This window comes from Rhinoderma darwinii, chromosome 12, assembly GCF_050947455.1.
Source record: "Rhinoderma darwinii isolate aRhiDar2 chromosome 12, aRhiDar2.hap1, whole genome shotgun sequence".
Lineage (NCBI taxonomy): Eukaryota > Metazoa > Chordata > Amphibia > Anura > Rhinodermatidae > Rhinoderma > Rhinoderma darwinii.
The window spans coordinates 53,489,139-53,508,758 of NC_134698.1; the positions used below are offsets into that span (position 1 = coordinate 53,489,139).

Consider the following 19,620-nt stretch of genomic DNA (forward strand, 5'->3'; position numbering starts at 1 on the left):
GCACATAATACACGCCCACTTGGACTTTTGCAAGCCTCATTTGCATAACTACAAAAATGGTCAGAACTTGGCCAAAAATGCTCGTTTTTTAAAAATAAAAACGTTACTGTAATCTACATTGCAGCGCCTATCTTCTGCAATAGCAGATAGGGGTTGCAAAATCTGGTGACAGAGCCTCTTTAAGCCATGCATTTAACTTCCTGAGCTCCCGCTGTCTTTCCTGTGATGCGCATACAGTATTCCTAAGAATACTACCTTGGAGGTCCTTCCCTTCACTTGTAGCCTAGTTCTTTAAAATTATTCTTAAGGCTCCTCCACCTACCATTTATTCTGTTGTTGGTTCCCACATGGACCACGACAGCTGGATCATCACCAGCCCCTCCCAGTAATTTACCACACGTTCCACCACATGCCGAACCCTGGCATCAGGGAGACAACATACCATTTGGTTGGGACGGTTTTGGCGACAAATTATTCTAACCGTCTTCCTGATTATAGAATCCCCTACAACTACCAATTCTCTTGCCTTACCTGCATTACTAGCCCGCCGACTAGTAGCTGGGCTGTTCTCCACTAGGGCTGCCATTTCTGACACGGATACCCTCGCATTATCACCCAACTTGGCAATTTTGCTTGGAATAACAGAAACAGGATTGGCTGTCCTTTTCTTGGACCCCTTTCTACTGCCCCTAACTACATTAACCCAGCTACTTGCCTGGTCCTGCTGACCCATGCCTTCACCCTCCAGTTATACCCCCCTAACTGCTTGCTCAGTGAGCACCATGCACCGCTCAAGATTGTCTATCACCCTCAGTGTTGCATTTTGCTCCTCCAGATCTCTAATGCGAGCTTCCAGATGAACAACATGCTTACATCTGTCATAGAGATATTCACCCTGGAGCTCCGACTCCAGTCGTGCATACATATGGGTACTTTCACATGTGCAGTTTTGGTGCATTTAAAATTCGCATGCAGATACTGGTTTTAAAAAACGCATGCATTTTTTTGTTGTGTCTTTTTCATTGATGCTGTTATTTAATTAATTAGGTTTTTAAAAGTATGCATTTTTCAAAGCTATGATCTGCATGTGTATTTGAAATGCACCACAATGGCACATTTGAAAGTACCTTAAAAGTGGAGCTGTTGCTGTAACTCCAGAAATTACATTGGCATGATAGAGAATTTTGCAAACCAGTGTTGGAGTGGAACTAATTCTGAGGGCTTACTCTACAGCTGTATAGATAATAGGTTACTTGTGAGATAAACCCCCCAAAAAATTATAAACCTCAGCAACATGTGATCTGTTTTTACTGTAGCTCCTAATGGGCTTAAATGTTGCAGGATACCATTGAACCCCATTATGACATATTTAGCAATCCCATTAACAGTGTCCTAGAAACTGTGCCAGTGCCCACATAACAGTGTCAAGAATGGCCTCATAAAACAGTGTTAGTCAGTAAGTTTCAATTTATAAAAAGTATTATGATGATAGACCAATTTCCTGATTTTCACGGATTCTATTTGATACACAGTCAATGATTTGTTATATTACAGCTGGCTTTTGGTTTTTATGTTGTTTTCTAGGGCGCCTGACAACGCACCTCTAAAAAGCAAGATGATATATGCCAGTTCAAAAGATGCAATTAAGAAGAAGTTCACAGGTATGTGCTATAGTACTTCCTATACTTCTGTCAGCCTAATACGTTTATATAGTAAATATATCCAAACATGTTACATTTTTGTTAATAAAATAGCTATAAATACTGTGTGCTCATCTAGCCAATTCCCAATAAGACCCACGCTCTTCTTCCCAGCATGCAAATATATAATAACATATTCATGAAGAATAAAATGGCTTTTAAAGAACTTTAAAAAAAACTCGCTGACCTGAGCACCGCTGTATGTAAACATTGAAGCAGCGTTCAGATCCGTACATGCCCTTGTATAGGACACTGTGCAATGTACGGCAAGGAAAGGGTATCCCCGATGCAGCCGTGTCACATACAGACAGTGAGAGGGGTCCCCCATGTACGGTCAACGTGCGCTGTAGGGAGGTGTTTTTTTGTTTGTTTTGTTTTTTAAACAAGTAGTTGAAAAGCACTCTTATTCTTCTTGAATAAAAAGGCCTAAAATGAATAATAATAAAAAAAAGAAGAGCCCTTTTAAATAGTTGCCTTTAGTGTGGCCATAAACATAAGCTATTCGACCAATATATATCAATGCCGACCCCCTATTAACAGCTACCTCTGGAGTTGCTTTTATCCAGGGTAACAAGGGAAAGTTTGCAACATTTGATTGGGAAGCTTAGTTTATGGCCAGCTTAGTATGTAAAATCAAAACAGATCATTAATTTTCTATAGAAAACCATGTTTTGATTGGGAAGCAAGCAACTAATATAGGGAATCTAACAGGTGCCTTAATATAAACCAGCTAGCAGGAACTTCTTCACTCATTGAGCTATCCCTCCTGTTCAGGGTACCACAAAAAAGTGTGTCTTTTAGGGGTTGTTCCACAATTAAATATAAAATTTTCTGTTAGGCACACGAACGTGCTTTTGCGTCCGCAATTCCCCCGAAAATCCACGGGAGAATTGCGGCCAATGTCATTCCTATGGGGCCATGCACACAACCGGGGTTTCTACGGTCCATGCATGGCCCAGGAGCCCGGACCGCAGAAAGAACGAGGCAAGTCTTATTACAGCCGTGTTCTGCGGTCCAGGCTCATAGCAAATAATGGCCGCGGCTATGTGCACGTCCAGCGATTTGCGGTCGGCTTGCGGGTGACACTCCGCCCCCGGCCGACCCGAAAATCACAGCCGTGTGCATGAGGCCTTAGATCATGAAAAACCAAAACATTTTCAATTGTAATAATTGTTAACAATTTGCTTGTGTCAAGATATTTATGTTACATACTTGTTATGGCACCCTTTGATGCTGTTTTAATTTCCTCTCAGAATGTCCATCCAACGTGCTCAGGATTGGTGAAAAACTGCTTCTTGCCTGACAGTTCTTATATTGAATCAAATATATACAAAAAACTGCTACCAGCAGATAAATCCCTTTAGCCCAACTATCATAAATAAACTTTATTACGCTTTATTAAGCAAAAGACTAACTACATATATTGGATTAAAAATGTTAACATATCCTCCGTTTAGAAAGTGACGCTGTTAGTTTAACAGGGGAGGGTAGGTTCAAGTGCTAGTTAATCCGGTGAGTCCAGGGTTTTGACTCTTTCCATTTGTGCCTTTTAGTTGTTTACTGTATTTGCGTGACATTGTCTTCTACATCGCTGTCTTTCTTCGCTCCCCATTAGGGTCCCGTGTCGCTGTGTCGTGGTCGGAGCGATTTTCTCTGAGGACGACATAGCCCACGTTGAGTAGTGGAGGGAATTTGTACTCCGATTTTAGAGGGATAGTGTTGCTTCTTAGCTCCTGTACTTTGGTTTTCTGTGCAGGAGCCTTTCTCTTTCCTTTATTTTTCTGTCTTTTTGCCCCTTCCCTCCTCTGTCCACCCTTCTGTCCACTATGACTGACCTTACCATTGTCTCCCTAAATGCACAGGGTCTGAACATTCCGGAAAAGAGGTCCTCCATTCTCCGACTCCTGTGGAAAAAGAGGGCACACATGGCGTTCCTGCAGGAGACCCACTTTCGGGCCGACTGCATACCAAAGCTTACGGAATCTCGCTATGCGGAAGGGTTTCATAGTGTGTCCCCTGATTCCAAGACTAAGGGCGTCTCCATCCTGATTTCTCGCTCTCTTCCCTGGGAGCATGTGGAGACTCGCACAGATGGGGCGGGACGATACCTCTTCGTGAAGGGTAAGCTGGATAACACTCTGTACACACTGGCCTCATATTATCTCCCTAACACGGGTCAGGTTGCCTTCTTGGAGAAGGTCCTTGTGGATCTGGATGACTTTCTGGAAGGCACTCTCATACTGGGGGGAGATTTGAATGCCACTTTAGGCCCTACATTAGATTCCTCCCGAGGGCATTCCTCCTTGCCTAGGTCGGCACACCGTCGCATTCGTCGGCTGCTGCATGAGCATCAACTTGTTGACACGTGGAGGCTTATGCATCCCTCGACCAAAGACTACTCATTTTTTTTTGGCCCCCCATAACTCATACTCTAGATTGGACTACTTCTTTCTACGCCATCCCCACCTCTCCAACCTCACGTCCGCCTCCATAGACGACATCACTTTCTCGGATCATGCCCTTATTACGCTTAGTCTAGCTTGCCAAACGGCCAGCCCGCGTCCCTGGCAGTGGCGACTGAATGAATCGCTTTTACAGGATCCGGCAGTGGTATCGGACATTCGCAGGGAACTAGGGGAGTACTTCGACACGAATGTCTCGCCGGGAGTTGACCCTTTTTGTATCTGGGAAGCCCATAAATGTGTAGTGCGTGGTTCCTTTATACGTATCGGTTCCAAACTAAAGAAGGAGCGGGCGGCACACCACCGGGACTTATTGACCCATAAGGTGTCTCAGGATCGGCTTGTGGGGGCAGAGTTGGGGCAGCTGAGAGAGCAGGTACGTTCGCTCTGTCTTTCTAAGGCTCGGGCCGCCATAGTTAAGTGTAGGAGGCACTTCTACGAATTTAGTAACAAACCAGGTAGGACTTTGGCGCGGGCACTTAGGAAAACACATTCAAGTACCTATGTCCCGCACATTCTCGGCTCCCACAATAGGCACCTACAGCTTCCACAGGATATCATGGAGGCCTTCCGTGCCTACTACCACTCGTTATATAATCTCCCTCAAACACCTTCCTCCCCGGGTGGCGGCAGTCACTTGGAAAAGATTGAGCAGTACCTCCGGTCCTTGGGGATGAAAAGCATCCCTTCGGAGGTGATTGAAGCCTTAGAGGCTCCCATTTCCTTGGACGAGTTGTCGTGGGCACTGAAGGACTCACCAGTGGGGAAGGCCCCGGGTCCGGATGGCCTGCCGTTACAATATTATAAGACCTGTTCAGACGTACTCTCGCCCCACTTCCTGCTTGCATCCAATTCACTCACAGAGGGAGGCACCATTCCCCGGGACACGTTGAGGGCACATATCACGGTGATACCAAAGGAGGGTAAGGACCCCTCCATGTGTCAGAATTATCACCCTATTTCCCTATTGAATGTCGACCTTAAACTCTTTGCTAAGATTCTGTCCCAAAGGCTGTCCCCGCTACTTCACAATGTGATACACAATGACCAGGTGGGCTTTATGCCCTCACGGGAAGCACGGGATAATACCACACGAGCAATTAACCTGATGAACCAAGCGGCCGCTTCAGCACTTCCCACTTGCTTTCTGTCGACGGATGCGGAAAAGGCCTTCGACAGAGTCAATTGGGAATTTATGTTGGCTACCTTGCTCCATATAGGGTTGGGGACACATATGATGAACTGGATTTCGGGTCTCTACTCCTCCCCATCAGCTCAGGTTAAGGTTAATGGACACCTCTCCTCTTCACTCGCAATCTCTAATGGAACGAGGCAAGGCTGTCCCTTGTCTCCACTGATTTTTATCTTATGCCTGGAGCCCTTCCTGTGCCACATTCGCTCCAATCCGGATATTATGGGTGTAACCCTGGGAGGTAGGTCCCATAAGGTCGCTGCCTTTGCGGACGACCTTCTCTTTTTTATCACCGCCCCCAGGATTTCCTTGCCTAACCTGATGGCGGAGCTTGGTGAATACTCGAAACTGTCCAGTTTCAAGATTAACTACTCGAAGTCACTGGCGCTTAACATATCATTGCCACAAACTCTTTTGGCCGATCTGTCAGAGTCATTCTCCATTAAATGGGCTAGGGATTCGCTCAAGTATCTGGGGGTCAGGCTTCCGAGTGCCCTATCTCGCCTTTATGCGGTGAACTACCCTTCACTTCTTCAACGGGTAAAGAGCGATTTGGACTCTTGGACGTCGGGCACCTTTACCTGGTTTGGTAGATGTGCTATATTTAAAATGAACATCTTACCACGGATCCTGTACGTTTTTCAGGCGCTGCCGATACATATATCACGCCCCTTCTTTCAGTCTCTGTTGTCCATGCTTCATAAGTTCATATGGGCGGGGAGTCCGGCGCATATTGCCCGATCTATGCTCTTTCGTGCAAAGTGTGAGGGCGGTGTTGGTCTACCGGATTTTGTGTCCTATCATCAGGCCTCCCACTTGACACGAATTATGGATTGGTTCAGACATACTGAGACTAAAGAATGGGTGTCCATGGAACAGGCCTTTATGGAAGTTCCGCTGCAGGCCTTACCATGGTTGGGCAATCATGTCCCTCTGGCGGCAAGGACACATCCGACAATTGAGCCCACTCTGGCGATTGCGGCACGGATCTTTCCTCGGAAAGAGATCTCTCCCTCCCCGATGTTCCTGGTTTTGGGAAATCCCGCATTTCTACCGGGGCGGGAAGGAGGTCCCTTCCAGCACTGGTTGAAGGCAGGTAAAGGACGTGCGGCCCATTTTTTACAGGATGAGGTGTGGATGAGTAGCACTTAGCTGGAGTCCTTGTCAGATCCGGTCTCTTTCTCTTTTTGGCAGGTTACTCAATTGAGACACTTCCTTGTGTCCCTAGCTGACCCAGCGGCGTACTCGCGAGATAACTCCCCCTTTGAACTCTTATGCACGGGCACAATTCGTCATGCACTGTCTAGACTCTATGCCCTCCTGATCTCTCCCTCCACCCTGTCCACACCTTCATACTTGCTTAGTTTGGAGCGGGACTTAGGTCTAACATTTACCTCGGAGCATAGGGATCGCCTGTTCCACATGACACATAAATCATCTCTGGCTAGCAGATTTCAAGAAGCAGGGTATAAGATTTTGTCTCGTTGGTATAGGGTGCCTTCCAGATTGCATGTGATGTTACCGGCGGTTTCGCTGTTGTGTTGGAGATGTGGCGACCACGTGGGTACTCTCTTACACATTTTTTGTGACTGCACCATGCTGACGGACTTTTGGTCTGAGGTATGGCGCATTTCCTCGAAATTTACGGATTTCCCCCTCCCGAGATCACCGGGCCTCTTCCTGCTCCATCTGTGTGAGGTGCCTTTATCTGCTTACCGACGGTCAGTGGTGCGCCATCTAGTGAATGCAGCCCGGGCATGTGTTCCCGCGTTGTGGAGACAATCCTGTCCCCCGACTGTGGGCATGTGGTTTGGTAAAGTTCAGGAAATCATGAGAATGGAGGACCTCATGGCATCAATGAAAGGATCCCATGCCGCCTTCCTCAAAATGTGGCGTGAATGGATTCGCTTTCAATCCTCAGAGGAATACAAGACCGTCATGGCTTCCTGAGCTTACCCAGTGGGTCCCATGGGTCAGGTCAGTTCTTTCTCCCATCTCTCTTTTTTCTGCCTTCTTCCCCCTCTCGTTGCTCTGCAACACTTTACTGCTCTTCCTTACGGATATATATATATATGCGGGTTCAGGGTGCATACCAGAGCTTCTCTAATCTCAATATTTTCAGAGTTTTGTGATATTTTTCTCTGTGATTATGGTGCCTATGTACTCCCAGTTGTTGGCCTGCGAGACGATGTTGGTGCAGCTTTGCTTTACACCTTAACACAATGTTCTTATGAAAACGGAAAATAAAAGAATTTGAAAAAAGAAAGTGACACTGAGCTGTGCAGGTATAATCATGTATGTATTATGTCAATACTGCCCGGCGGCTGCAGAACGCCCGGCTAAGCAGACAGTATGTCAGTGAGAGCTAACGGAGGCACACATTAATTTAAAATTGAGAGTGTCAGAGCCCCCCCGACATGTTTCGCTACACGAGGCAGCGTCCTCAGGGGTTCAGGGGCTAGCTCATTAGCCCCTGAACCCCTGAGGACGCTGCCTCGTGTAGCGAAACATGTCGGGGGGGGGGGGGGCTCTGACACTCAATTTTAAATTAATATGTGCCTCCGTTAGCTCTCACTGACATACTGTCTGCTTAGCCGGGCGTTCTGCAGCCGCCGGGCAGTATTGACATAATACATACATGATTATACCTGCACAGCTCAGTGTCACTTTCTAAACGGAGGATATGTTACAATTTTTAATCCAATATATGTAGTTAGTCTTTTACTTAATAAAGCGTAATAAAGTTTATTTATGATAGTTGGGCTAAAGGGATTTATCTGCTGGTAGCAGTTTTTTGTATATATATTGTTCTAAATTCCTGCCAACTATCAGGGTCGTTTTCTTTCTATTGTGAATCAAAGGAACACCAGGGGACGCCTTAACAAGTATCAACAGCAATATCTACACTTCTCAACATTGAAATTGCAACACCAAGAAGGAAAAGTTTGGAAATTGTGGAAAACACAGGATCGATAGACATGTTAATGATATGCAAATGATAAAAAAATGGAAACAAAATATTCCAAACATCTTTCAGTATCGAGTATGAGTGCCACACGCAGAAATACACGCACTTACATGCCTTGGCATGCTATCAATGAGGTTATTAATGGTTGTTTCAGGAATGTTATGCCACGCTGAATGCACTTGGGCACGCAAATCATCAAGATTTGCTGCTGGCAGCTCCCTTTGCAACTGCCGACCAATGACGTCTCAGATGTGCCCGAGAGTCCAGAGACGCTGCAGGCCATTCATGTTTAGTTCACACAGGCTACTCACAGTAGCACGAGCAACATGCGGCCTGGCATTGTCCTGTTGAAGAACAGCTTCTGGGACACTTTGGTTTCAACTGTATTTTTATTGAAAATTTTCTAAATATACATATGACATAAGGATGCATGGGAAGGCCATGCAATCCACTTGACATAGCAGTAAATTCCAATAGACAAACAAGACATCAGGGAAAAGACACAGGGGGGAAAGGGGGGGAGGGATAGTCAGAGCTCAATCTACAACCTAATCTTGAGATATCTGTAACCAATGCTTGTCCCACGGATCCCACACCACTTTGAACCTGTCCAGTTCATTGTCAATAGAGGCCGTCATATGCTCCATTGTGCGAATTTCCCCGATTCTAGTCATTAAGTCGATGTGAGAGGGAGGGGCGGTCTGTCTCCATTTCCAAGCTATCAACGTCTTAGCGGCGGTGAGAAAGTGTCGAAAGAGTCGGGCTAATGGTTTCCCCAAAGACCTAGGAGGGACATTCAGGAGATAATGAAGAGGGTCTAGAGGAATATCCTGCTGCAACACCGCCAACGCCAAATTCCTAACCTCCAACCAAAACTGTTGTACCAGTGAGCAGCTCCAGAAGATATGGAAGAGGTCACCTCTCTGATTTATACATCGCCAGCAATCCGAAGGAATACCCGGATTGAAGCTATGCAGAAAGGCAGGGGTATGGTACCAAAACATAAGAATTTTGTATTGATTTTCTTTATATGCAGTGCAGATGGAGGTTTTAGCTGCTTGTGACCAGATAATCTGCCACAATGAGAGAGGAATAGATTTATTCAGCAGGGTCTCCCACTTCAACATATACCTATGCCCATGCGGAGGGGAACCATCCGGGGATATCAGTATTGCGTAAATGGCGGATATAAGCCCCTTAGTGGTGGTAGTATACCTACACAACCTTTCGAAGCTTGTAGATGTAGTGACCCGCGTGGATCTGAAAGTTTGTGCATGTAATGTCTGATCTGAAGATAGTGGAAAAATGCAGAAGAGGGGACATTATGATGTCTTTGAAAGTATGAGAACGGGTGAAGCTCTAGCGTGTGGGGATCAACCATGTCAGCCAAGTGAAATACCTCAATTCCCGCCCACAATCTGACTGTTCGGGAGGTAGCCCTGCCCGGAATAGTGGGAGTGTAGAGTATTGTAGTCAAGGGCGGGCAACCCGACGCCAAATGAAAGGGCTTTTTACAGGTTTTCCACACCTCTCTTTGAAATCTCATGGGACCAAACAGAGATGAAGATGGCATTACCAGCGGGTCGCCCCTTATCAAGTAGTTTGTGTGAACTGGGGCCATCCATAGCTTCTCTATTTCGGTCCACTTGTTGTATGCCCTTAAGGACACCCAACAGGGTATGCGGCGGAGATGTGTCGCCCAGTAGTATTTCACCACATCAGGAACTGATAGCCCACCCGCAGATCGACCAGACAATAAGACTGATTTCGGGATTCGATGTCTGCCGGAGTGCCATATGAACCTGAGGATGGAAGACTGCATAGCCCGCAATTCCCTCATTGGTACTGCCACTGGCAGGGTCTCAAAGAAGTACAGTAGTTTAGGGAGCAAGGTCATTTTGACCGCTGCTATACGTCCAAAAAATGACATGGGAAGAGGATCCCACCTGGCCATTAGCTGACGTAATTCCACAAACAGAGAGGGGAAATTAGCCTTGTAGACCGACGTATAGGAGGGAGTGAGTTGGACTCCCAAGTAGGTCAGGGAGGTTTCCTTCCAGTTGTAGGTGTAGTTGTATTTGAGGAGCATGAGCTCCTGGTGTGGGTCATTGAGAGGGAGCGCTTCTGTTTTAGATGTATTAGTTTTATACCCTGATAGCCTCCCATACCTACGGAGAACAGTAGTAAGGGTAGGAAGGGAGGTATGAGGTTTAGTGATAGTCAAGAGGACGTCATCCGCAAACAAGGAGACCTTGAACTCTTTATCTTGTACCTGGACCCCCGCTATATCGATGGATTTCCGTATTTGAGCTGCTAGGCGTTCAATACAAAGCACAAACAGGAGAGGGGACAGGGGACACCCCTGACGTGTACCATTCCAGAATTGAAATGGGGGAGAAGTGGAGTGCGGAAGTTTAATTGCCGCTGTTGGGGTGGAGTAGAGACCCCGCAGCGCCGTCAAGAAAGGAACCGAAATCCCAAATGAGTTTAGAGTTTCAAACATAAATGGCCATCCCAAGCGATCAAACGCCTTCTCTGCGTCCAGGCTAAGAAGGATCGCTGATTCCTTTTGCTTGTGGAGGGCATCAATGAGATCAAGGGTCCTTCGTGTGCTATTTCCCCCTTGTCTAAGAGGCACAAAGCCCACTTGGTCCTTGTGGATCAAAGATGGGAGCCAAACATTGAGTCTATTAGCAAGAAGACGAGTGAAAATTTTGAGATCAGAATTCAGAAGAGCTATGGGTCTGTAATTGGAGCAATCAGCGTGGTCCTTACCTGGTTTAGGGATCAGCGTAATGTGGGAATGCAGAAACGTTTGAGGGATGGGAGAACCCTGCAGGAATTCGTTAAATAACAAAGCCATCCGTGGAACCAAGATCTCTGCAAATGTCTTATAATACTCATACGTGAAGCCGTCGGGCCCAGGGGCTTTAACACCAGGGAGGTCCTTCAGTATATCGGGCATCTTTCAATCTAGGGAGAGTACAGGAAGAGAGATAGGCTTGCAGCGTTTCCCGCCGGCAGGCTGGATCAGGTGGTAAGGTAGTCGGTAAATGATATAAGGATTTATAATAGTCGTGGAAGAGTGTGGCTATCGTGTCTGGATGATGCTGGAGGATGCCCGCACTATCCCTAACCGCCTGTGGAATATGAGCAGCCGCCTGATCCCGCAATAGCCTGGCCAGAAGCGAATGCGCCTTATTACCTCTGTCATAATATTTCCTTTTCGTGTATAGAAGTGACTTTTCTACCCCCTTCATAGCTAAATCCTTAAGTTGCGCTCTAGCCTCTATCAATTTCCGTAATGTCGGCACCGCCGGCTTAGTCCCCATGTCCCTCTCCAGCTTAGCAATTGTCCGATGGAGAGCCACCTGCTTGGCTCTTGAGTCTCTTTTCAATCTAGATCCCATTACTATGCATTGCCCCCTCATCACCGCTTTATGCGCCTCCCAAAGAGTGGATATAGAAGGAACCGATCCCTCATTAAGTGCATAAAATTCCCGCATGTGTCCGGTCAGGCTATCCCTAAGAGCAGGAGACTTAATCAAAGTTTCGTTTAGGCGCCAATGACATATTCTCGTGGATGGTTTCCCTATTTGCAAAGTCACAGAGACTGGTGCATGATCTGACCAGGATATGGGGTCTATAACCGTCCCATGAAGCAAACGAAGGGCTGGGACATTACCAAAGAAGTAATCTAAGCGCGTGTGAGTGTTGTGCGTATGGGAGAAGAAAGTATAGGAACTATCACCTGGATGATCCACCCGCCACAGGTCATAGAGATGGTGCTCCCTAACTAGTTGCCTAAAGCGTGTAGAAAGTCCTGCAAGGGTGGGGGACGGAGTAGCGTGTGTAAGAGAAGCCCTGTCCATGGTCGTGGAGAACGGGATATTAAAATCTCCTCCCACCAGCCATGCACCCCTAGGAAGCTTTTGGAGCTTGGAGAGGAGTCTGCGTAGGAATGGAATCTGCGCAGTATTAGGGGAGTAGACGTTACATAAAACAATGGGCTGGCCCAACATAGTCCCCTCCAAGATAACATACCTGCCCTTCGGATCTAAATGTGAGGTGTGAACCTGTATGGGACAGGTTGCTGCTATCAGAATGGCCACCCCCTCCCTCTTACGACCTGACGAGGCAGAGTACACAGCAGGATACGCCCCTCGAGCAAATTGGAAAGATCCGGAGGAATCTAAGTGTGTTTCCTGCAGAAAAGCGACCTCCCCTCCAAGCGATTTCAGCACCCTGAGAAGCAAGCGTCTCTTCACATTAGAGTTGAGGCCCTTGACATTAAGTGTTACAAATTTAACCATGATCAAAGATGTAGGAAAGAGCAAAGAAGGATGTGGAAAGTGCGGATGTGTACAGCTCACAGTTATGTCGGGGCCAGTCCCAGTCCAATCTCAAAGCAAGCAGTGTTCTATGGCGTCCTTCTACCTTGGAGGTTCTTGGAGAATTCAATGTCGTCTCGGTTGTTATCTCGGATGAAAGTAGGAGGGAAGGGAAAGACACTGGGGTAAAGATGTACCAGGGAGACAATACACATATCTGCAGTGAGAACAAAGAGAAATACATGAGATCAGTGTACTTCAAACAAACACAGAAATTACAACCAGGGAGAATACTATACCCTGGGGCGGGTGATATTAAAGCAAATAAAAGCTGGCAATACAATATTACCCTTTGCAACTCTCTCTAAAAACAGAGGGAGAACTGCAAAAATTTTACCCCTATCAAAAGAGGGGGTCAGGTCTCAGCAGTCAAAGAACCTAGTACACAAGTACATATAAATACGTAAAGGCCAAAAATCAAAAAGGGGTGAATGAGCCAAGTGTATCCAGGCCAATCGCACCCTGCCACAATTTACGTTAACGAACTAAAGAGAAGCAACTAAAACAAGAAATATATTCCTAAATGCATTTTAGCCTAGGATAGTGCAACTGGTGAAGATAGCTTCCGGTATAGGTGACTAGGCTCCTTCACATATATCACAGAGGTGCCATGTAACAGCGCAGCGTCCCTGGGACACTTTGGATAAATGTTTGTACCACTGTTTCCACGACCAAATCAATGTAACGCCAACCTGTTATTGTACCTAAAATGTAGACTAGAGGGGTCCGGCTACTGTAGATTATGTCAACCCACACCATAATCTCGGAAGTAGGACCGGTGTGACGTTCCATTGTCAAGTCCTCTTCATGGCGTTGCCCATGTGGTCTCCAGACCAATCTCCGCCTATCATTGCATACAAGACAAAAGTGGAACTCATCATTGAAGAGAATAGATCTCCATGGACGTCTGGCTCACAGCCCAATGTCTTGCAAATACTCTCTAATGGTTTGTGTCGACACTGGTTGCAGTCTTAGGCTTGGGATGTGACGTACAATTTCACTTGCATTACAGAATGGACCATTCTTCCAATCAGACGATCCGTCCGTGTAGAGATTGGCCTTCCCGCACCTCTTGCTTTCATTCCCGTTTGTTGTTGTTTTCTCCCAACCTCCGGGACAGGCAACGTTGAACATTGCTGGCATCTCGGCGCGTAGTGTAGCGGTCTGCTGGAGTGATAAATCAATGTTTCTCGGTTCAAGGATTCTGTCCCCAACAAGTGGCGATAACTGGCAAGTCGACAAACAGGTGGCATCGCACAATCATCCCACACCACTTGATCTGATTTTTGAGGTTTTCTTGTGGCTAAAAAACTTTCCTTTCAATCTGGCCTTTATGCCTCTCCCACATGCCACAGATTGGAGCTAGGTCCCTGAAAATGTGATCATTTGCATATCTTAGCAACACCTGCTACTTCCTCGATTTGCATAACCTTACAACTTGCCCTTCTTGGTGTTGCAATTTCAATGTTAAGGAGTATTTACACAAGTATTATTTTTTTTTCAATTCCAATTTAAAAACGGTTATGTTTTCTGTGACCTAACAGAAAAATTTAATACTTTAATAGTTTTTCACTCCCTAATTTTCCTTAAGTTTCCCTTTAGTGCCAAATTTATATAATGACATAATTATTAAAATAATCGTTGCATAATTTCCTTCTGTCTAAACGGTATGTACAACTTTCCAACCATTTTTATTGCATCAACAGATCAAAACCAAAAAATTAAGCAACTTTGGAAATTGTATTGATTAAAGGTATCCCACCATCCGTGTCTATAGCTCATTTTCAGACCTATGTGTCTCCATGGTAACAGACTATAAACCCTGTATAGTCTCATCTTGCAGCCATATTTCCTTCTATCTGTCCCCTAGTTCTTGTTAACCTTTCAAAAGTAAGCGAATATAACTACAGTTTTTTTTTTTTTTATTGCATGCGAGCATGGAGAATCATAGGGTGTAGAAAAGGGTAGTGGGGAGAAATAACGAAAAAATATTCATGAATTAACATAAAAGAAAAAGCATGTAAGTCCAATAAAATACTTTATTTTAGATGTATTGGAGCAATATTAAAAATTGCTTGACATTGTTTGATTAGAAAAATATCTAGTTCAATATATCTGTACATTATATGTATTCGGCTTCATTCACATCTGCGCTAGGGCTCCGTTCCGACGTTCTGTCTGAGCTTTCCATCGGAACGGAGCCCTGACAGACACAAACGGAAACCATAGTTTCCGTTTCCATCACCATTGATTTAAATGGTGACGGATCCGGTGCCAATGGTTTCCGTTTGTCTCCGTTGTGCAAGGGTTCCGGCTTTCTGACGGAATCAATAGCGTAGTCGACTACGCTATTGATTCCGACAAAACGACGGAACCCTTGCACAACAGAGACAAACTGAAATCATTGGCACCGAATCCGTCACCATTGAAATCAATGGTGATGGAAACGGAAACCTATGGTTTCCGTTTGTGTCTGTCAGGGCCCCCGTTCTGACGGAAAACTCAGTCAGAACGGAGCTCTAGCACAGATGTGAACAAAGCCTTATGTGGATTTTTTATAATCTCACGTGTTTACTATTTCTAGGTATCAAACATGAGTGGCAAGTGAACGGCATGGATGACATTAAAGACCGATCAACCCTTGGAGATAAACTAGGAGGCAATGTAGTTATTTCATTGGAAGGTGTTCCATTAAAATGAAGGCAATTCCTATATTTTAGAAGCTTACAGTATTTAAGTAGCAATTCCTTTAATGACCATAGGAAGTGTTTGATTTTCTTTAGTTTTTTTATTTATTGATTTTTTTCCCCATTTCCCTTTACCTCTATGAACTGAATAAACCATTTTGGTGCTTGATACATGAAGTCAAGAACTAACAAAAAGTATAAAAGGTTACCATAATCAAACTAAATGGAACAGCATTAAAAAGATTGTTCTTGGTAAAGGATAATGCTATCCGTTAAATTGGATTTCTCTTATTTTAACTTTAAAAAACTGAGCTGTAATATGCAGGTGCAAATAAAACAACGTATAATTGAAAGTAGATTCCTCTGTCTTAAAGAGATTGTTCTTTTTCTAACACCAATATAATTTTTAGGTCTAACATTGAGTGCTCAGTTAAAGGATAACATTCTAGATGCCTGAAGCCACAACTAGTTTCGGAGCTTACTGGATAAGGTTTTTTTTAAAGGGTTCAATTTATACCAGTATGCTCCTAAACTCCCCATAGAGGTTTCTGAAGTCAGCCAGAATTTCATTATTTAAAGTGGTCGTCTCATGTCGACAACCCCTGTCCTATGGACACCATAGAGGGGGGGGGGGTCCCCTGATCAGTACCCACCTCTATGTGCCAGAATGGGGAGCCGGTCTGGCGGACCTAATGCATCCATGCATTACATGGACAGCCATTCGTTGAAATGGCCATCATGTAATCTTACATTTTCCCTGTAATGTCAGAGGAAGCCTAGATGCAGCTTCCTCAGTGATAATGGCTGATCACCGTGGATTAGAGAAGAGGACCCACTGCAATCAACTTCTTGCTGCACCGGCATTGTTTGATTTTTTTATTATTTTTAAGGGTCTCTTCATGAGACAATCCCTTTAAAGGTTTTTTTTTCATATAAAGATCATTTATCATCTATCCACAGGATACTTGATGTGGGGGATGCAGTGAGGCCCCTAGTGATCAGACAATTGTCACCTGTGGCTAGGTGAGAGTTGTCGATTCTGGGACAGCCCCTTTAAAAACAAATCCTACAAGTATGATATCTTTATACTATTGTAGGATTCAAATCTCCTAAATAGCAATGTACACAATACATTTCTTATGGACAATGTCAAACTAGAGTGTGTGTCAGACACACACACAAAATATCCAGTTACAAATAGATTATATGAATCACTTCTATTTTATATTATTGTGCATTCATATTATAAAATGTATGTATTTAGTTTAATAAGTCATCAGAGTGAGTAAAAAAATAATTTTTTCCAATGTGTTCCCGATAGAAACCATAAAGATAATAATTATCCTTACATTTATGACCAGCTTTAATTGTTAGCATTATATTCATAGTACTAAAATGATTGGTTCCGACCAATGCAAATTTGTTCCATCAGTTATAACATGGTATTATTTTCTTGGTCGTTACCACTTTAATTTAGTGGGAACTAGTTTTGTCAGGTAAAGAAATTCTCATTGTAACATAGAACTTTCAATACACAGTATGCCTATTTAATGAACAGTGTCCTGAAAAATATCAGAATGATGGTCGGAACTGGGCAAATCTTTCTGTCTGTGGCTAGCTTTAGCATTGAAATGAATGTCCACTCTTGAACACCATTTAGTTTCTTTAAAAAAAATAGGTAATCGATTCTGTGCTGATTAATTTCATAATATGTTTATAGCAGTCAGAGTTCCATTTTTCTGATACAGAGCTCCAAATCTTTTGCATAGACAGATAAATTGTAAAGTTCTATCTACCTGCAGTCACCACTAGAAGAAGCCGATGAGCATACTGTTTATATAATAATAAATCCCTATGCAGTAAGCTCCTACATTCCCTAAATATGGAATCTGGAAGTATGAATCAGAAAAATGGAGTTCCGACACCTACGGTATATAGATATATTAAAAAGCACAGAATGTGGTCTCTAAACGGTATTAAAAAAATTAAACATTTGCCAGTCTAGCACCAAACACCAATAAAGATTTTGTTTGCTCTGCTTATAGAATGTAAATATTATGATCATATGGATGTAGCCAAGTTTATCTTGACTCTTGATCATTTGCTGCAGCATGATATCACACAACAAAAGCAATTGAAAAACTCTTGGGATTCTTGGAACTGTGTACTTAATATATTAAAAGTCAAGAAAAAGATGGCTACATCTGTACATACAATTATGAAAAGTACTTCAGGTATGAAAAATTACTAAAAAACAATGGACATTTTATATTATGTCAAAGAAGCACTCCAGTTTTTTTTTTTATTGCATTCTCCATTTGTACATTGGTGTTTCAGTGCGGTGCTGTGTGCAGAGATACTTTCCGATCCCCACATCTTGTCTTTTTCGTATCCAGTGCCGCTCACGTGATCTTCAGTCTGACTTGTCTGGAGTCACTGAGCTTTTGAGTAAACCGGAACTCAGGCTCTCAATGCATTCTTATGAGAGCCAGAACGAGGCTCCATCGGAATGCATTGAGAGCCTTACTTCCGGTCTTCTGAAAAGCCGAAAAACGACAAGATGCGGGGATCGGTAAGTATTTCTGCACACAGCACCCCACTGAAACACCAATGTACAAATGGAGGGTGCAATAATAAAAAAAAAAGTGTAGTGCTTCTTTAGGGGTCAGAGTAATCTGCTAGTTATCACAGATTTATAAAAAAAAAAACCATACAAATAGTTGTACAGTGTCACGTCCAAAAATAACTACACAGTAATAAGATATTCCACAAAATAGTCCCATTTTTTTTTCCAAATAGTGTATTATTGCTGTCTACATTAGACCAAACATGTGCCTTTATAATTCCTTTAGATCAACAGACATTTTGTACAACACACATTTTCCTGCTGTTTCAGATTTCAATGTTATTAGATACAATGCCAAAGACAGTTAAGAGTTTGGATTGCATCCATCAGTTATTAAACCAAAGCAATGTTTTGTTGAATTTTCTGCCAAACTATAATAAAATATGTTTGATCATTACACAGAAGCTTTGTTATAGGTTTATACTTTTTGATACGCCTTACTTATAAAAGTACTAGTCTCATCATAGCAGGGCCAGACTGGTACTGAAAACCCCATATTCAATACCGCTGCCCTCCCCCATAGGGTATGTTCACACGCAGTCAAAAACATCTCAAAATACGGAGCTGTTTTCAAGAGAAAACAGCTCCTGATTTTCCGACATTTTTTGTGGCACTCGCGATTTTCGCTGCGTTTTTCATGAAAAAAAAAATTAAAAACCCACTTTTCCCACTTACAAACTGCTTTATTATTAACAAACAAAATAAAGTAAAACTGTTACACACATTTGGTATCGCCGCTTCCATAACGACCCCAACTATAAACTTCTTACATCATTTAACCCGCACTGTGAATGTCATAAAATAAAAACATGCAAAAATAGCTGTTTTCTTTGAATCCAGCCTAAAAAAAAATTTGATAAACAGTGGTCAAAAAGTCGCATCTACTCCAAAATGGTACCGATAAAAACTACAAGTCGTCCCTCAAAAAAAAAGCCCTCCTACAATTGCATCGGCGAAAAAATAAAAACATTACGGCTCTTCAAATATGGAGACACAAAAAGAAATAATTTTGAAAAAAAAAGTGTTTTCACTGTGTAAAAGTAGTAAAACATACAAAAACTATACAAATGTGGTATCATTGCAATCGCAACAACCCACTGAATAAAGTTATTGTGTTATTTATACCACATGGTAAACGGCGTAAATTTAGGACGCTAAAATGTGTGGCGAAATTGCTGTTTTTTTTCTATTCCCCTCCAAAAAAAGTTAAGAAAAGTTAATCAATAAATTCTATGTACCCCAAAATGGTGCTATTAAAAATTACAACTTGTCCCGCAAACAACAAGACCTTATACAGCTATGTCGATGCAAAAATAAAAAGGTTATAGCTCTTTGAATGAGACGATGGAAAAACGTAAATAATGGCTTGGTCATTAAGGTGTAAAATAGGCTGGTCATTAACCTCTTCACGCGCTGCGCCGCAACTGTACGTCCTGCAGAGGGCTTGCTTCCTGCATCAGGACGTATAGTTGCGGAGTAGTTCCCGGCGCACACTGTCTTAACGGACAGTGTCCGGGAATCGGGAGGTCAACTGTCCCCGACAGCTGACACTCCAGTCTTGCCGGTCAGCGTACCATCGCCGCTGATTTAGGCA

The 19,620-nt window shown here is 43.7% G+C and overlaps 1 protein-coding gene across 1 annotated transcript in view; it reads left to right on the forward strand.

The window, feature by feature from the left end:
• The window catches only part of CFL2 (cofilin 2), a 79,059-nt gene extending 63,524 nt beyond the window's left edge, over positions 1-15,535 (forward strand). The window contains exons 3-4 of the mRNA XM_075843420.1: positions 1,585-1,661; positions 15,298-15,535. Of these exons, the coding sequence (XP_075699535.1) occupies positions 1,585-1,661; positions 15,298-15,413 (193 nt within the window). The 3' untranslated portion in view covers positions 15,414-15,535. The remainder of the gene's footprint in view (positions 1-1,584; positions 1,662-15,297) is intronic.
• Positions 15,536-19,620: the final 4,085 nt, after the last annotated feature.